Source organism: Trypanosoma brucei, chromosome 10 (genome assembly GCF_000210295.1).
Source record: "Trypanosoma brucei gambiense DAL972 chromosome 10, complete sequence".
Classification (NCBI taxonomy): Eukaryota; Euglenozoa; class Kinetoplastea; order Trypanosomatida; family Trypanosomatidae; genus Trypanosoma; species Trypanosoma brucei.
The window spans coordinates 2,444,960-2,463,325 of record NC_026743.1 but is presented as its reverse complement, the minus strand read 5'-3'; the positions used below and the strand labels follow the sequence as shown (position 1 = coordinate 2,463,325).

The following is an 18,366-nucleotide window of genomic DNA, read 5'->3' as shown; positions in this document are numbered from 1 at the left end:
ATGAGGCATCAAACCCATTGACCCCAGTGAATATCGTCAGAAGCGTACCGTTGGGGAAGAAGTTACAACCGATATGCGCCACGTGGATGAGAGCCACTTCCTGACCACGACACATGAGGCATACAAACCCATTGACCCCAGTGAGTATCGTCAGAAGCGTACCGTTGGGGAAGAAGTTACAACCGATATGCGGCACGTGGATGAGAGCCACTTCCTGACCACGACACATGAGGCATACAAACCCATTGACCCCAGTGAATATCGTCAGAAGCGTACCGTTGGGGAAGAAGTTACAACCGATATGCGGCACGTGGATGAGAGCCACTTCCTGACCACGACACATGAGGCATACAAACCCATTGACCCCAGTGAATATCGTCAGAAGCGTACCGTTGGGGAAGAAGTTGCAACCGATATGCGGCACGTGGATGAGAGCCACTTCCTGACCACGACACATGAGGCATACAAACCCATTGACCCCAGTGAATATCGTCAGAAGCGTACCGTTGGGGAAGAAGTTACAACCGATATGCGCCACGTGGATGAGAGCCACTTCCTGACCACGACACATGAGGCATACAAACCCATTGACCCTGCCGCATATAAGCGTGATGCGCTCCGTGAGGAAGTTGTGAAAGTGTCACGTCGCGGTGGTGATGATGGCCACTTTAGGACAACTGCAAAGGATTCGTATTGTCGCTATGATTCTTCTTGTTATAAGAGTTCGTGTAGGGAGTCTTCCTTTGGTGATGAATCTGTTATATCTAAGAGGCATAGCTTTACTGCTTCATCTGAAGCTGATGCTGCTGTTGTTAAGAAGGTCGTGAAAGGTAAAAGTGATGGTGGTGTGACATCAAAGAAGGTTGATGTCTCCACTGATATGAAGTGTGTCGCAAGTGGGGAGAGTAATGGAGGTGCTGCTGCGGTTGTTGCAGCTACTACTGAGTGTGCTGCTGCGGCTGTGGGCGATCAACCAACTGGTAACGGAGTACGTGTGTCAAAGTGGAAAAAGGCCCCTAATGTTGGTTATTCCTGCCCTTGTCATGTAGATGCTGATATGTACGTGAGTACCGCGCATAGAGATTTCAAGGCACACGGTGCCAGCAAACCTTATATGCCAAAGGCTGCTCCGACTGTTAAACAGTCAAGCATTTCTATGCAAGGTGTAAGCAGCGAATACCGCAACAGGTTTATCAGGCCTGAGGTACAATGTCCTCCTCGTCCCATTGGGAAACCTGCAGTACAGGTCCGTCATGTGGACCCTTCGATGTATGTTACGACTAACCGCGCAACTTTCGTTAATCACTCGGGTCGCAAGGTGTAGAATATTTGAGAAGCGGTATTTTCCTCTTTTTTAAACTGTGATTGGAAGGTCTTTACGTATGAGTGCTGCACTGTGGAGATCAATGTACGCAGGAGTATGCCATTGGGTGGAGCCATTCGTTTGTCCTCAACGTAGTTGTTTTGTGTTGTGAGTGTGGATAATGCGTTGCGTGAAAGGGTTGATATTATCTCTCCTGTGCTAGCTGTGCTGATTATTATGTATTTTGTCGATCGACTACTGGCACGTGCTGACCAACTATTGGTTGTGTCCAGTGATAGCCACGTAATGTGATGTATTTATTTTGCTGCTGATTATTTTCTGTTTGTTGTTTCGTGCCCTTTCTTTCGGACGCGCTTTTGCTGAAATCAGCTTTTGGTTCATTTTTTTTTTTAATTTTCACTTGTGGGTATGTTAACGGCAGCGTAGGGATGCGATGTGGGTCCCTGGGTCGACCTTCCGTTAACTACTCTCGTCGCTACAGCTGATTCGAGCGGGATCTCACAGTTGGAGTGTACATCCTTCCTTTCTTCCTTTGGCTCCATTGAAGCCATATTTGCTAATTAAGAATTGTGTTGTTGTTGGTGTTGGTGAGGCACCTGGGGATGTTATTGTTTGGGGTCGTTGTTTAGAGGGAGCGTTAAGTGCGATGTATGAATTGGCTGTGAAACGGTAATATATATATATATATATATATATGCGTTAAGAACCTTTAGCTATATTTTGATTCTTTCCTTCCCCATACGTTTTTGTTACTGGTAACTGCCTACGGTATGGCATCCCACATATCCTATAGAAGGTACTGAATCGAATGCCTTGTTTGCGTGCAGTTGCGCTTTCTTTGCGCCAGGGGTTGTGCCGACTGCTTACCGTGTGTGCTTTGCCTTTTCCCAAATTCCCCACGGATTCTCCTTTCATTGTGTGAGAGTGTTAGGATTAGGTTAGTTTTTACTTCTGTTTGACTAGTGTCAGAGAAGGTTTTACAGGGCAACACTGAGGCCATAGGGTGAGGGAGGGGGAGGGCGAAGTTAGCTTACATTGAGCCCTGCGGTGGATTTCGCTACAGCTTTTTCGTTTTTTTTTTTGTATTCTGTACTCATTTTTTTGTGGTAGCGTTGCCAAGGAGCTTATTCTCTGTTTTGTGTGAAGTTGTTGTTTTTGGTGATGAGTACGCAAGAATCTCATGGTTCTGTGAGTGACTGCGAGGGTGATGGACCTCAAGGGAAGCAGACTCGCATTGACTTTGAGGAGGGATATTATATAGGAACTGTTGATGAGGAGGGGCGGATGTCTGGTTTTGGTCGGGCTCGTTGGGTCAGTGGTGACGAGTATGTGGGAGGATGGCTGGATGATGTCATAGACGGCCGCGGAGTGTACATGTGGGCTGATGGTGATCGCTACGAGGGCGAGTATAGGTGTGGTGTGCAACACGGGTTCGGAGTGTTAAGTGACAAAACCGGAACTTATTCTGGAGAGTGGGTTGACGACATGCGGCAGGGATGGGGGAAAATGGAGTACGTTGGCGGCGACGTTTACGAAGGCGAGTGGTTTGCGAACGCTCGTCACGGGCAGGGTACGCTTATAGAGGCGAATGGTGTTGTTTTTCAGGGTACGTTTGTAAACAACGTGAAGGAGGGCAAAGGGGTTATTACCAGTGTCAACGGTGACGTGTACGAGGGGGATTTTGCAAATGACAAACCCAATGGAAATGGGACATATGTCTGGGCGGATGGTGCAAAGTATGTGGGTTCTTTCAAAGATGGCGTCAAGCATGGAAAGGGTTGCGAGTGGTTAGCGAATGGTGATTGGTTTGCTGGTGTTTTCATCAACGGCGAGCATGACCACACTCAGGCAATCCATAAGGCAGTCGTTGCGGATATAGAGACTTTTGTCGGTACCCTTGATTTGTCTGTCTGTGAGGGTTTAGACCCCGAGAAGTTGCGTATGCTCGGAGAGGGTCTTTTCCCGTCGGATTCAAGGACATCCAATAACCCCGGGACGCTGAATTCCTTGGGGAGCATCGACGACTGCAGTATGTATGGCAGCCACAATGGCGACTTTGATGTGAATGATCCAAACGTGGTTTCTAATGCAGAACACGGTAACAATATTTCTGGTAACCCCAGTGAGAAGACCGCACTGGTGAGGCGGGAACGTCTGTTTCTCAGTGATGCGGACTTGGAGGGTTGGAGGCAGCTGAAGATTGTTGGAAAAGGCAGTTTTGGAGCAGTGTATGAGGCTCTACTTACAAACGGGCGTACGGTATGCTGTAAAGTTATCGAACTTGGATCCATTTCCAGCAGGAGCGAAATGGACAAGTTGCGCAATGAAATTGCCCTGATGAAGCGTCTTAATCACCCAAATATTGTTCAGTATCATGGATGCCAGGAAGACAGGGAGAAAAATACGCTCAATATATTTATGGAATTTGTAAGTGGAGGTTCTCTCAACGGCTTCGTGAAGAAGTTCAAAACCATTCCTCTCCCCACTGTTCGACAGTGGACCTTTCAGATAGTGTGCGGAGTGAAGTATCTTCACGACTGTGGCATTGTGCACCGGGACATCAAGGGGGACAACGTTTTGGTATCACTGGAGGGTATAATTAAACTAGCAGACTTCGGTTGCAGCAAAACTATTGATGATGTATGTAGTAAAACGCATGGTTGTGAAACGATGGTTGGAACGCCATATTGGATGGCGCCCGAAGTTATCAAAGGCGAGGCTGGAGGTTACGGGATGAAGAGCGACATTTGGTCGGTTGGGTGTACTGTAGTTGAGATGCTAACCGGGAAGCCGCCGTGGCCAGAGTGCAATTCTATGTGGGCTGCCGTGTATAAGATAGCGCACTCGACTGGTCTCCCCACGGAGATACCGGATAATCTGGATCCGCAACTGATGAGCTTCCTTGAATTGTGCTTTATTCGAGATCCGAAGAAGCGCCCAGAGGCTGAGGAACTTTTGAAACATCCATTTCTTACGTTTTGACTGTGCGTGTTAGGTGGAGACCAAATGTTGAGACCCCCCTTATCTCCTTCTGTCCACGCCACTTCAGCTCCTTTTTTTTCTTCACTTATACGTGTGTCCCTTCTCGGCATCTGCTTGGTTTCTTTTTTCACCTTCTTCACATCACGCTGGTCACCGGTCGTGTGTTGCGTTATCGAAGGTCACGTGGTGGTGGTATGGAACAAAAAATTCTGCTGGTTAACAGGTTTCTTTTCAGTTTTTTGTTGCTTTTTTCTTTCATTTTTCTGTGTGTTTGTGTTTATGAACACTATCCACAGTTGCGATTGCTTGTGTTGTTTTGATTATTGGTAGCCGCTATCCTTTCTTAAAGTTTTTGCAAAACTGTTCTTACCTCTTGATTTCCCCATTCCTGAGCTTCCTCCTCTTCCTGTTCTTCCGTGATTTCCCTCCTGAGCTCACTTCATCCGGACAATGCTAACGGCATTTGCCTTCTTGCAGGTGAGTAAGCGAAATGCTGAAAATGAGACTAAATTATAACGACGGCGATAGCAGTAATAATGATACTGATGATGTCACAGAGGAGATACAGGAAGGTAAATGGATGTGTTCATGAGAGGATTATGAGGAGGGAAATGATGGAAGGTAGAAGTGGAGGTGGGAAATCAAAGTAACTTTTTTTTTTTAAAGTTAGCTTTTTCGTGTCGGGCTACTGCTTTACACTGTTGCAAAAGTGTGACCCACATAAAGTAGCGACATTTTCTTCTCCAGAATTCCGTTTTTTTTTTTCGGTTTTTCCTTTTTTGTGCGTTTGCAGGCGCGGTGCTGGAGAGAAAAGGATGCCAATCGCGCTTTTAAAACTTTTTTCTTTTCAATTTTATTGTTCTTTCGATTAATTATTTGGTTTCTTCCTTCAGGTGAAAGGAGGAAGACAAAACAAGAAATAAAATGGGGCTCAAAAGTGGGGAAACGCCGACGACGACAATAACCTTTTATTTTGCACCTTCGGCATTTTCGTTTTTGTTGTTATTACCGTGATATTTGCTCTGTCCGCAGTAACGAGTAACACGACGGTTGGGGGTAAATATCAAAAAGGAATACAAAACCAATGGGGAAAAGTTGCTGTATCATGCGGTTCGTGTGTGACGGGCGATACTGTTACTGAGTTTGGGAGACGTGTTGGGGTGGGGGGGCCGATGGCGGTGAATAATATGATAACAATAACATTGATGGTAACGTCGGGGTCATGCGGCGACAGACGAATGAGGTGAGTTCATTAGGATGAAGTGGGAAAGACAAATTGCAGAACGGGGTTTGCTGGCATCTGTTGTTGTATTGCAGGTTGAAGTTTGCAGCTTGTTTACTTCACGTTACTTCACTTCAGTTCACTTTTTCTTTTTTTCCCCACCCCTTGTCCTTTTTTTCTAAATGCTGAAACGCTTCAATGGAAGTTGTGTGCACAGTCACACCAACTTCCCACCATTGCTATTTCAGTCCACCTTCATCTTTACGCCCGACCAACCAACTCAGCGACAAGAAAATAATGAAAGTGAAGAGGCAATGGAAGGAGATATGAATGAGAGTGGGTGTGTGGGAGCGCCTTGCGTTTGTTCGCGTGACATAACAGAATTAAAGGGCAAGAATTGAATGGTTTGACGTGTGACAGCGGATGCTTACAACAAATATACATAAATACGCAGCAACGAGGTGTAGCATCCTTCAGCAGGAGTGCACAAAATTCTCACCACCGCCTCGGGAATACCCAAACCCCATAGTCATGCGTCTGTCTATGCTTCCCTATCCTTGTGCTACCAATTTCATCGTTTGGTTCCCACCAAACCTCTATCCCCGTCTTTCCTTCCTACATTATTTATCATACTCACGTACGCGCAACACACATACAGTCGAAGTATGCGCGTGAAGAGCATTGTCATAGATGGATTCAAGTCGTATGCCCACCGAAAGGTTATTGATGATCTGAGTCCGCATTTCAACGCCATCACGGGTCTCAATGGAAGCGGCAAGTCAAACATATTCGACGCAATTTGCTTTGTGATGGGCATCACAAACCTCAAGCGTGTCAGGGCGGAGGACCCGCGTGAGCTTATATTCCGTGCCGGTACAACGGGTGTTCATGCGGCGCGTGTGACAATCGAATTTATCAACGATGACCCTCGCACCGCACCACCGGGCTACAGTTGTGAGGAATATCCAACTATTACTGTTGGGCGACAGATCAAACTCGGCGGCAAGCAACAATTTTTCTTGAACAATACGGTGTCTGTGCAAAGCAAAGTCAAGCGCTTCTTTGAGAGTATAAGCCTTAATGTGGACAATCCACATTTTATGGTGCTTCAGGGAACCGTGCACAAACTCATTGGCATGCGGTCAGAGGACATCCTTTCTCTTATCGAAGAGGCTGTGGGGACAAAAGCATTTGATCACCGTCGCCGAACGGCTGAGAGTTTGATACGAAGTAAGGAGAAAAAGATGGAGGAAATAGATGCCAACCTAGAGACCCAAATAGGCCCTATGCTCCGCGCAATGAAAGCGGACCAGGAGGAGTATGAGCGGTATGTGCAATTGAGTGAGGGTATTGAGGAGATGCGGAAGTTTCGTATAGCTTTTGAGTACGAGGAGCACAGGAAGCGGCGAGGGGAGTTGAGTACCCGCCGGACGTCACTACTGTCCGACACAGCAGCGGCTAAGGAGCAGTTGCGAAGTTTTCCCTCCGTTGAGGATGAGACAACACAGCGCTTGATGCAGTTGCAGTCAACTCTTGCAGCTCCCGCCGAGGCTGCCATGGCGCTACATGAAGAGGAGAGTACTTTGAAGTTGCAGTTGGCTCGTGAGGAGGCACAGTTGGAAAGGTTAGATAAGGTCCTGAAGAAGCTAGCTGATGCGTCCCGGAAGCTCGAAGAGGAAAAACAGCAGCAGAAGAGTCGCGCGCAGCAGTTTGAGGCGTATCAAGAGCAACGGGAGAAGCTGATTCGAAACATTCACGAGCAGAAAGAAAACATCGCCAAATTGAAGCGGTCGCTGCAGTTAAACGGTTCGGGTGTTCGGGCCGGCGCGTCTGGCATGTCCCTGGAGGAGGAGAGGGCTGATATTGAACGACAGGTCATTAAAAGTAGTGCAGAAGCGCGGCGGCGAGAGGAGCGTATCAGGGAATTGGAACACCAACAGAAATCTGTGGCCGAGAAGTCAGAGGCCCGCGAGAGGACGGTTATCAGGCTTAGAAATGAGCTGAGGTCTGCGCAGGACTGTCTTGACTCTGTCAGCAAACGGTATATCAACGTCAAGCCGCTGGAAGAACAAGCACGTGCCCTCCAAGAGGAGGTTGCGCGCCTGAAGGCAGAGCACTGGAAGGCCAATGACGCGATGCTACGCGAGTCGGCTCAAGGTGGCGGTTCAGGTGGGCGTGGCCTTGATCTGGAATACGACCGGCGTGCTTGCGCCGGTATTGAGCAGTACATTTGGGGCCGCGTCGTGGAGCTTGTCTCACCTCAGGAGGAAAAATACGCAATAGCCCTAACAGTAGGTGCACAGTCACAACTGATGCGTGTGGTTGTCACGAGCGACATTGTCGCCGAGCGGATTATACGCCATGGACTGCGCCAGCGTACAGCCTTTCTCCCACTCAACACACTTACGCAGCCGAAAAGCATAAGCGACTCCCAACTGGAGGAAGCTAAGCGAATGGCCAATCGCATGAATGGCTTCGTTGCTGTCGCAAAGGACCTTACTGTTGTCAAGGATGAGGCGCATCGTGTCATCGCCGATTATGTTTTTGGCAATTTTTTTATTTGTTCCACGTTGGAGCTGGCGCAAGAGCTTGCATATGGCTCTGCTGTGCGCTGCAAGGCTGTGACGCTTGACGGTGAGGTAGTAGAGCCCAAGGGGCTCATGACGGGTGGGTCAAAAAAACATATACGCAACGTATTTGCCGATGTTCTTATTTATAAAAAGCGTAAGGCCCCAGTAGAGGCGCTACGGGTGACGATGGAGAAGCGTGAAAAAGAACTTGAAGGCTTACACGCTCAACTTAGGGAACATAGGTCACTGATTCAGGAGCATGCGAAGGCGGAGGAGGCGGTAAGCATAGCCACCCATAAGCTCCAGCTTGTGGAAAACGAAGAAGAGGGACTATCGAAAGAGCTGCAGGCTTCACTTAAGGAGGAGCGACAAAAGTATGAGGCACTCACAACGATGCTAAACGATCTTCAGGAACGCAGAGCTCGTTTGGAGAAGTATGCGAATCTAGACTCCGACAAGGTACGCAAGGATCTGCAAGAGCAGCTGAGTGCAGCGCAAAAGCGGTGCGCAGCCCTTGTGCATGAGGAAGAATCAGGGTCTGCGGAGTTCGAGCGAGTGGAAGCGGAAATGACGCAAACTGCAGCGGATATCGAGCAGAAACTGGTGGAGGTGCACGAGCAGATACATCAACAGACGAAGGCTCGTGATGAGGCTTCGAAGAGCTTCGAAAGCACGAGTAAGTCACTACAGGAGGTTGTGGACAAGAGATGTAGGGCGGAGGAGCAACGTCAGAACATTGAGAAGGAAATTGAAGAGACCCAGCAGGAGCTTCAGCAACTGGTGGTGAAGAAGGCGTCACTGGAGGGATTTGTGAAAAATGCGGAGGTGGACGTACGTGAAATCTCAAAGTCATTGGAAGAGTTGCAGAAGCTCATATCCGAGGCTGAGAGGCGCAATACCTGGATTGAGGAGAAGCAACACTTGTTTGGCCCCCGTGACGGACCATTTTACTTTGAGGACCGGGAACGAACGCAGGAAACGTTGGCGGAGTTGCGCGAGGCCGAGGTTAATGCCTCGACCATGTCCAAGCGACTAAACAAGAAAGCACTGATCCTCTATGAAGAACGCAAGAAGGAATACGATGAGCTTGTGCAACAGCGGTCGGTACTGGGTGAGGACAGAGACGCTATCCAGCAATGCATACTCGGCATTGAGGACAAGAAGTGGCGGGCTCTTGATCGCATGGTGGAGGTTGTTAGCAACGTGTTTTCAAAGTTGTTTTCTACGTGCTTACCTGGTGCTGCAGCGGTGCTTCGGGAGGAGAGGAACGAGCACGGTCACCTTTCTGGTCTTCAGGTTAAGGTCTTGTTCAATGGAAAGGAGCGGGAGTCACTCTCAGAATTGAGTGGTGGCCAACGTTCTCTTCTTGCTTTGTGTCTCATTTTAGCGATCCTACGTGTGCGTCAAGCACCAATGTACATCCTTGATGAGGTGGATGCCGCACTTGACCCAAGTCATACACAGGGGATCGGTAATATGCTACAGAAACACTTCCCTTCTTCTCAATTTCTGCTTGTGTCCCTAAAAGATGGGATGTTCAGTAATGCAGACGTGCTCTATCAAGTGAGTAATACACAGGGGTACTCAGAGATTACTCGTATTCAGTCAAATAGAAGTCGTTAGAGGATGGAGGGGGCCTGTTTACAGAATTGTTATTTTCTTCTGTTCTATCGGGCGCGTCACGTGCGCGCTGTGCAGTTCATAGATACTGTATTTGCATTCGAGCGGGTCACCGTCGGTTTCTGGATGAAAATTAGGGAAGAGAAGGTTTGAACAGTGTGATAATAATATATTTTTTTATCATCATCACTGCGGTTATTTACTTTTTTCCCCGTCACCTAAAAGAGGAAAGAGGGGAGAGGGTAGGGGGATGCGGGTGGAAGCAGGAGGAGCTCGGGACGAGGTGGAGTGAACGAAGGGTAGAAAATGGACTGTACAAAACGCACCAGTCGTGCTCTTAAAAAAAAAAAAAACAGACTTGCTTTACGTTCCCCTCACACCCTGAGGTTCTAACATGGTTCAAATGTTAGCGCGTGAAAAATTATTTACTTCGCTGAATGAGCGCAGCGGCAAATAGAAAGGAGCCTATAAGAATGAAGTACGATGACTATGATGGTCGTGTTGTCTGGAGGGACTCGCTGGAAGACGGAGTGCACGTGTTTCTTTTCCAGTGGGTTAGGGAAACATGCTCGTCTCTTACCCTTCTTCATCTTTTCACCGCAAGAAATTTATTCGCACTCGAGCATCAGCGCGCGTAAACTGCTCTGCATTGCACGCACACAGGCGCATGTGTACGCGTGCCTCTGCCCGCTTTCCCCCTATCTTTTCTTGTGAATTGTCCATTTTATGGCAGAAGAATGACAGCTCAGAGAGACCACCGCAAGTCTCTCGTTGTACAAGGTCTCAAGGAGGCTATACAGGAGAGCCTCGCTAGCTATATATATCCCAATGCAATATTCTGTGCCGAGCGGCTGTATTCGTTGGAACCTACGTATGAATCATTACACACGCTGGCTCACTGCTATGTGACCAGTGGTGATGCGGGTACCGCCTACCGGCTTCTGCAGACTCACTGTCCATCCCTAAGTCCATCAAACAGCGTTTCTAGCAGCAATGTGAGTATTAGTGGCGGTCCCGATGCAACGGCTAAGTGGAACTGCCAGTATTTGTTTGGGGTGACGTGCGCAATGTCACAGCGGTACGCGGAGGGGGAGCGAGTGTTGGATGAACTTGACCGTCATCGCACCTGTTCTGATGTGCAGTACTGGTTAGGCGTCTGCCGCCAACGCGGTCGGCATGGTAACGGGGATGATGCGTTTGCCAGAAGCGCCATACTAGACCCTCTTAACTTTGTGGCGTACGAGGAATATCTCAAAATAACGGGAACACCAAAGGAGGAGATGTGCCATATGTACTCTTCCGCGAAAGCCCCGACCGGCGCAGAGGAAACACCGCGCCGGCCCGCACCCGTTGGGGTCACTTGTAGTCGCAGCAAGACCCCCAGTACGTCTAGCAAGCAGTCGAGGCGTGATTTTGTTCGTCAGTATTTGTCGCCTTTTGCCGCCATCGCTTTTATGCAGAGGATGTACATGTGCAAAGACGTACAGGCAGCGCTTCAACAGGAGGGGTTTCCTGAGCAGAGTACCAGCTGGGCAGTTGGAGCGCTGGCGATGGCGTATTTTCACGACGGTGATGTAGAGAACGCAGTGAAGGAGTTTGCGCGGTTACGGCAAATAGCGCCATGGAGGTTGGCAGACCCTTTGCTTGTGCATTACAGTACTGCCCTCTGGCAGCGAAAGGATACGGGGGCCCTTGGTTCCCTCTCGCAGACACTTATTAATGAAATGCCCGTTTCACCCGTGACGTTATGTGTTGCGGCCAATGCTTACAGTCTGCTGAAAGAGTCGAAGGAGGCGCTTTGTATGCTTGATCGTGCCGTCCAGTTGGATAGTGAGTTTGCTTATGCCCATACTTTACGTGGGTACGAGCTGCTTCACCTCGACCGCAAGCATGACGCGTATGAATCCTTTCAGAACGCGGTCCTTATTGACTCGAATCACTATAATGCGTACGCCGGTCTGGGTGAGTTGTACTTTAGAAGTGAAAACATACCACAAGCGCAATACTACTTTAAACAGGCAATACAAATTAATCCGCTTCCGAGCATCATGAACCGGTATGCTGCTACATACCACCGGCGCGACACCTCAAAGGAGAATCTCTCTGAGGCACTTCGCATTTATGACAGTGCAATTAAGCGGCATCCAACAAACCTCGGGGCCCGGCATCAACGGGCTGAGGTGTTAATCCGCCTTCGACGTTACCCCGAGGCTCGTGAAGCGCTGCTGGAGATGACGAAGGCGTGCCCTGACGAGGCAATGCTATATGTGACTCTTGCAAAATGCGTTCACTTTATGGGGATGCCGGGAAAGGCTGTGCAGTACTACCATACCGCCATGGATCTCGACCCTCGCCGTGCGGGCTTCATCAAGAGTTGTTTGCAGAGAATATCCATGGAAGAGCCTGAGTAGGGATGCATCTTCCTTTTTTGTGTATGTGTGGTTTCACCTCTGCCTGTACGAGCCAGTGTGTGAGGGGGGATGTGTTTCGTGCGTCATCACTCCTCTCATGTGTGTACTTAGAAATGTAGAAGAATAGAGCGGAAGATACCTGGCTTGTGAAATGCAGTGTTGTACATAAACTGCTTTGTTTTTGCATTGTGGCGGCTGTTGTTGGTGCTTCTCTTCGGCTTTAACTCTTTTCACGCCTCTTTACGTGTAATTTCAACCAATAAGTGTAATTCCCAACTTTTGGGGGAGGTGAGTTGGAACCAATAAAGAATCAAAAAAGGAAGGACGTGTTTGTACCCACTTCCCGCGCCGTGTAACGTTTCAGCATAATGAAAGAGAAGTTGACCCTAGCTGATGATGCAAAGGGTATATGTGAGGATGTAGTGGAGCGGTACTTCACACCAGTGACGAAGTATCAACACGAAAAGATTCCTGGAATCGTTGCGTCGATCACGGAGAACATCGTGCAGCGGCTCACGCAAGAGGCAGCGCTCCCCAGGAAATATGTTGCACACTGCATTATTATACAGAAAACCGGCGCCGGGTTTCATGCCCTGTCGGCATGCATGTGGAATCCAACAAGTGACGCCTGTTACGTGTACAAGGCGGAAAATAAGGTCATGCATTGTGTGGTGACTGTGTACGGTGTTGTGGCATAGCCTTCCCAAGAATCAATTACTCCATGGAAACGCCGCCATTTGTTGCTATAGGCATTACTACACCGAATAAAGGAAAGGTAAATGACCGGAGGGCGTTGGACCAACGCTGTGTCATGTTCGGTCAGTTAGAGAAAGAAGGTGGCGACATAAACATCACGCCGTTGCGATAGGTAATCGGCATTAGGCTTGCGGATCCCCACCTCCACTTTTTTGTGATTCACATTTCTTTGGCCGTTGTGTTCTAACATCCCCCTTCTGTCTTCCGCATCCACCCCCTTTCTTTTCTCTTGCTTTTGTTTTCCGTCATTCTCTGGGGATGTGAAAGCGTCACGTCTCCCTTCTTGTTTCCTTTCCTGTGAGCAACTCCCTTTTCGACGTGAATCCTTACTATTATTATCATCGTTACTCCACCTACTTTTTTATGCGTGCGCGTGTCCAGGTGTCAAAGAGGGATACGGGATCCACGACAAGGACTCGTAAGGGTTGATGCTGCGATCCTGTCGAACACGCCTCCGCATCGCCTACGTGACAGACGTGGAGGGTGATTTCTCATATTTTGCTCGCTATGCAGAAAGAAGCAAGGTGGTGTCGTGGAATCAAGGGGTTCTTTCCTTCCGGGATGCAACGTCACACTTTGTATACGGGGGGGATGCGTTTGATCGCGGTGACGACATTAGCTTTGCGGAGGCACTTCTGGCATTCCACGACGCATACCCATCCCGTGTGCACCTTATGCTGGGAAACCGTGACATCAACAAAATGGTGTTCGGCTCTCCCATGATGAAAGTGTTGGGGAATGGCCCGTTCCCTCCCAGATCCGCGCAAGCTTTCTTATTTCCTGATGTAATGGCGAAGATGAGTGACCGAGTCAATCCGCTACCCTACGAACAGTTTCTTCATCAGACGAGTGCAAGTCCTGTTACAGGTAAAACAACTCTGGTTCAATGGGCTCTCACCCATAAGATGGGCGGCGCGCGAACTTTTGAACATCGGCGGGAGGAATTGCGACGGCTGCGTGGGCAGACCTTGTCGGATGACGAGGTGGCGCAGAGTTTTCTGAATAGTGCGCTTCCTGGAGGTGTGTACTACGAGTACCTGAGAAGGGGGAGGATAGCGTTAATTCTCGACGGTGTTCTTTTCGTTCATGGTGCTGTTGTCAATGAGAACGTTGGAGTTCTTCCTAACGAAGAGTCTTCATTGGAGTGTGTGTCTACCCCAACTCACAACGTTATGATCCAACAAGGAACCGCCGACGAGTGGGTTGACGCGTTGAACAGATTCAAGAATAGGCAGTTTGAACAGTGGTCAGCGGGTGGAGAGGGGGCGTCGCTGCGACGGTATGCTTTTCCCTTTCCCTGTGTTCCCTACTCGGTTGTTGTTCACTCTCTTACCTCTTCAGGAAGTCCCCGCTACTTGGGGCTTGGTGGAGTGGAGTTTCTCAACCGTAGTGGTATTCACGCCGTGTGTGGTGGGCATCAACCAACCGGTGACACACCGTGCATTGTACAGCAGCCGGGTCTGCTCTCTATCTCTGCCGACAATTCATACTGCAGCGGAGGTGGAACTCGTGGCTCAAGCGTCGTTGAGGTTCTGTTTGAGGATGATGGGGTCGTGGCTATTAGTGGGCTACGGGAGGACGGGACACCTTACGATTTCACAGCAACTGGTAGTGTAGTGGGGCGGCACCTCGGTGCCGGTTGGTGGGTGAAGGTGAAGTCAGGGGATGACCGTTATGAGGCACAACGGACCCGTGACTCGTATCGGACCAAGGAGGTGCTTGTGTTAACCTCTGATGAAGTTGAGGCGCATCTCCGTCAGTCAAGTGACCCACCAGTGGATGGTGACGCCCCAGAGCGATGGACTAAGGAGGAACTATTTCCGACATCAACCGCTATTAAAACGAGGCGCACGCGTTCTGGCCGCTGTGTGTAGCCCATTCGCTCACGTCGGTGAAAACAGCGAAGGGAGAGGAGAACCGCGGGAGAAGACATAGGAAAGAGAATGTTTGGTGTGGTAGTTGATTCAACGCCTCGTCCAGCAGGCTCGTATAACGTTGAATAACCATTGTGAGCATAGGAGCGTTGATTCACATCCCCTTGTTCGTATTTTGATGCCAGTGGAGCTAATTAAGGGCGAGAGTGTGGTTGTGCGGAGATGTCGCGAAACCGTGAAGAAACTTTGCGTTGTTCATACCTTCCTACTCTCCTCTTTTCCAGTGTATGAAGAACCGTTCGTATTGACAGATTTTTTTCTTTTTTTTTTGCATTTCACGGTACAGTTTTGTTAGTTCTTAGTATGCCATGTCATGGATGAGCGCGTTGCGTTCTTATATTGCTTCGCCACCACACATCAAGCAGCGAACTGGCAGTGATATTTTTCGACAGGTAGCACGTGCCCATCTCCTGGGGCCCTTAGGGCACACTATACACCCTTGCAGTGTCCTCGTTTTGCGGCGTTTACGATGGGAAATAATGAGGTATGGAACTTCAGGGCAGAAGGCGCAGGCGCTCGAAACTATTTTGGCATGCTACGGTGACGCTGATCGGGCACATGCACACGATGCGGCTGGTTTGGAGGCCAGCCAACACATGCTGACGTTGGAACAGCTGCAGTGCGTCGTGGAGGCTCAGGTTATGGGGATCCCCCTGCGTGCGGACCACTATCGATTTCTTTTTCAGTCTTCCCAGTTATCTCGACTTGGGGTGGAGGTTCCTCTCTTGCTTCTAAAAGAGGTGCAGGGAGTTGGAGTTCCGTTGACAGATGATGCCTTGGTTGATTTCAGTGTTGGGCTCACCTCTTCCGGTCATTGGCGGGAGGCGTTACAAGTTTTACCTCGTGGGCATTTACTGGAGCTAGTGGAGCGCGTTGCTTCCGTTCAACGCCAGGGGTGGCGCCGGTCCTGCTCTCTTGTCGCGCACGTTAAAGAAAACAGTATGGTAGGATACGATGAAGATACGTGCAATGCCGTGCTATCAGCACATGTGCTTCAATGGAAGGCCGTGCGCGATCCCTTCAACTGGGAACAAGTAAACCAGTTTGTGCGCGTATTCAGTAATACTGGAAGGCCTTGGCCGAGGCGTGCTCTCCATTATTATCTTTTGCACTGCCCCACGGAACAGTGGCGACAGGCCGTTGAACTAGTACGAGGTGTCATTCCTATGGTTGAAAATATTTCGTGTCAGGCGTTAGGAAGGCTAATGGCTCTTCTAAACGAAGGATGTCAGTGGGAAAGCTCCCTTTTCCTGTATCAGAGGTCATCATCCTCGCCCCCTTTGAGTGAGCAGCGGTGCGTTCCCGTTCAAAATCAAGTCCTTATTGCCTTAGCTAGGGGGGGTCTTTGGAAGGAGGCGGTTGCCATGTACACCAAAATGTCTGCAAGAAACAACCACACGTACACTTTGTGGTTGAATGTTGTTCTGTTAGAGGGCCGTGTTCCCTTCGCCGCCACATGGAGGAATTGCGTTGAAGCGTACCGTCACGCCCCTTCTTGTAACGACCGCTTTGCGGTTGCTATGGCTTACGATTTGGGGAAAATGGGCAATTGGCTGATGTCGCTCACTGTGGCTCAGGCGGCGCCGAAATGGACTTCGCAAGTCCTTCCTATTGCTATTGCTGCGGCTGTGCTCTCTTCGGGTTCCTGGGAGACCGTGTGGCAAATAGCCTCAGAATTCGCTTTGTCCCGCCACGTGAGCTCCGTGAAGCAAACATGTGCTGTGTTAGCAATAATTGCATGCTGCACGAGGGATCCCCCGAGTGCTGTTTCAGGTCTTATCGCGGATGCGCTGCACAGTTGTGTGAAGTCGCAGCGGCAGTTCGATGAATCTGCGCACTACATGAGTAAGTATATGGCACTACTTCTTCAGCCTCCAACGCTAATTGGGACTAAGGCAAACCTGCCTCCCGCCATTAGTCTGTTGTTGGCTACGGCGGGGGACTTTGGTAATGCGAAGGGGTGCTGGGTTTTTGCACTTTCTGTTATGCAGAGTATGTCCGCCAAGGGATGGTCTTTGGCCGCCGTTGCCCCGGTCATGCTCTCTTCTGGATTTGATGCCTCGGTAGCCATACACTTTCTTCCGGCTTAATGAACTGCACGGACGAAGGAAAATGGACAATTTTTTTTTTTCACCTCGTTATTAGGCAAACCGAAGAGGTATGAATGAAGGTTGGGAAGCAGTTCAACCACACCGGTCAAATGATGTGCGTACGCTCGTACGATCAGAAAAGGGATACCAAGGATGAGCCTCCATAATCCGTTGGAAGACCGTATTTCGAAGAAATAGTTTTTCGCGAAGAAGTGTACAAACGGTGGCCTGGGGATGCTCGTGCTTGGCCTACAACTGATATGTTGTGATAACCGCCAGTGCGTTTCACAGGGTGAAATAGATCCCCTCAGGCGTAATTAAATATTCCCCTTCTGCCTTCTTTATTATCAACTGCTTGAGTGGGGCCGGTTTAGTTCCGCTGACGGTATACAACTGCCTCCGCCTGGAATAAAGGCGCCTTGCGTGTATTCCTTGCCTGTAGTTTGGCTACATGCCACTCCTTCCTCTCTCCACCCTTGTGGGATCTCCTCGACGGGGGCTTTACACTTTTTTTCTTCTTTCACCATTCCCTTTGAACCGCAACCACACTCGTGTTACACCATGTGACTGAGCCGATTGCACTGTAATTTAGGTGAATCCTCAGTGCTAGGCAGCACAAAGCTCTGGGGTGAGTGGAATCGGTTGCAGGTGCCAGCATGCACACCGGGGACAAGCGAGTTCTTCCATGTTTTGACAACCATTACAACAGCGGTGTCCTCGTAGATAACTGGTTCGACGCACGCATCAATGAGGCGCATGGCAAATTCACGATCGCAGTAGACGGCCAATCTCCGCTGCCGTCCTCAGTTTATAAGGCTGATTACTCTACCCCATGTGTTACAGCGGTCCGGCCGATGTTGCGGCAGCGTGGACTCGGGAAGAGCCTTATATTTGGAAGCGGCCTACCAACAGTCGATGAAGTTGTGGCAACAAGCAAAGACTATGGCGCCACACAGCGATACCTGATTGATAGCAGGTATGGGAAGCCAAAGCACCATTGCGAACCGTTAAACACGCTCAGCGGCGTAGACCGCTTTGCACTAACTGGGAAACTGTCCAAACCAGTAAACCAACCAACAGTAGATGATGCCATGGTTGACCGATTTCGCACAACAAAGTCTGCTATGGATGTCACCATTTTAAACCACCACGTGCAACGACAGTTGTCCGCGGGAAGGAACTGTGGCACGAGAACCCAAATGTAACGACCAGCGGTTGCCAGTCAGTAGATGTAGAAAAGGAGGCAGTTTCTCAAACGCCTAACGTCACGTGTATTTGCATGAGTAACACCTTCACAAGGAACTGTGATGACTGAACACCAAAAGTATACCTTAATATCCGCTAACTCAACCCCAAATGATGAAAAACAAATTAGAATATTCGCTGTAAGATAATTTACCACACACCCCTCTGCAGGATATTCTCTTCATCTAAAAGTGATAAACAGGACGTTTGGA

General features: G+C 49.3%; 9 protein-coding genes across 9 annotated transcripts; all 9 read left to right on the top strand.

Annotated features, from left to right (window-relative positions):
• Positions 1-73: 73 nt before the first annotated feature.
• Positions 74-1,324, top strand: TbgDal_X12620 (hypothetical protein, unlikely; the record flags this gene model as incomplete). The annotated part of the gene is made up of 1 exon (XM_011780128.1): positions 74-1,324. One exon carries the CDS (start codon positions 74-76, stop codon positions 1,322-1,324), a length of 1,251 nt encoding a protein of 416 aa, XP_011778430.1.
• A 1,161-nt stretch (positions 1,325-2,485) lies between these two features.
• Positions 2,486-4,306, top strand: TbgDal_X12610 (protein kinase, putative; the record flags this gene model as incomplete). Its single annotated transcript, XM_011780127.1, has 1 exon — positions 2,486-4,306. The coding sequence occupies one exon, from the start codon at positions 2,486-2,488 to the stop codon at positions 4,304-4,306; it is 1,821 nt and encodes a 606-aa protein (XP_011778429.1).
• A 24-nt stretch (positions 4,307-4,330) lies between these two features.
• Positions 4,331-4,636, top strand: TbgDal_X12600 (hypothetical protein, unlikely; the record flags this gene model as incomplete). The annotated part of the gene is made up of 1 exon (XM_011780126.1): positions 4,331-4,636. The coding sequence occupies one exon, from the start codon at positions 4,331-4,333 to the stop codon at positions 4,634-4,636; it is 306 nt and encodes a 101-aa protein (XP_011778428.1).
• A 1,557-nt stretch (positions 4,637-6,193) lies between these two features.
• Positions 6,194-9,721, top strand: TbgDal_X12590 (structural maintenance of chromosome 2, putative; the record flags this gene model as incomplete). Its single annotated transcript, XM_011780125.1, has 1 exon — positions 6,194-9,721. The coding sequence occupies one exon, from the start codon at positions 6,194-6,196 to the stop codon at positions 9,719-9,721; it is 3,528 nt and encodes a 1,175-aa protein (XP_011778427.1).
• Positions 9,722-10,455: 734 nt separating this feature from the next.
• Positions 10,456-12,129, top strand: TbgDal_X12580 (hypothetical protein, conserved; the record flags this gene model as incomplete). Its single annotated transcript, XM_011780124.1, has 1 exon — positions 10,456-12,129. One exon carries the CDS (start codon positions 10,456-10,458, stop codon positions 12,127-12,129), a length of 1,674 nt encoding a protein of 557 aa, XP_011778426.1.
• Positions 12,130-12,497: 368 nt separating this feature from the next.
• Positions 12,498-12,827, top strand: TbgDal_X12570 (dynein light chain, putative; the record flags this gene model as incomplete). Its single annotated transcript, XM_011780123.1, has 1 exon — positions 12,498-12,827. One exon carries the CDS (start codon positions 12,498-12,500, stop codon positions 12,825-12,827), a length of 330 nt encoding a protein of 109 aa, XP_011778425.1.
• Positions 12,828-13,313: 486 nt separating this feature from the next.
• TbgDal_X12560 (hypothetical protein, conserved) lies at positions 13,314-14,759 on the top strand (the record flags this gene model as incomplete). The annotated part of the gene is made up of 1 exon (XM_011780122.1): positions 13,314-14,759. The coding sequence occupies one exon, from the start codon at positions 13,314-13,316 to the stop codon at positions 14,757-14,759; it is 1,446 nt and encodes a 481-aa protein (XP_011778424.1).
• Positions 14,760-15,127: 368 nt separating this feature from the next.
• TbgDal_X12550 (hypothetical protein, conserved) lies at positions 15,128-16,909 on the top strand (the record flags this gene model as incomplete). The annotated part of the gene is made up of 1 exon (XM_011780121.1): positions 15,128-16,909. One exon carries the CDS (start codon positions 15,128-15,130, stop codon positions 16,907-16,909), a length of 1,782 nt encoding a protein of 593 aa, XP_011778423.1.
• A 656-nt stretch (positions 16,910-17,565) lies between these two features.
• On the top strand, positions 17,566-18,114 carry TbgDal_X12540 (hypothetical protein, conserved; the record flags this gene model as incomplete). Its single annotated transcript, XM_011780120.1, has 1 exon — positions 17,566-18,114. The coding sequence occupies one exon, from the start codon at positions 17,566-17,568 to the stop codon at positions 18,112-18,114; it is 549 nt and encodes a 182-aa protein (XP_011778422.1).
• Positions 18,115-18,366: the final 252 nt, after the last annotated feature.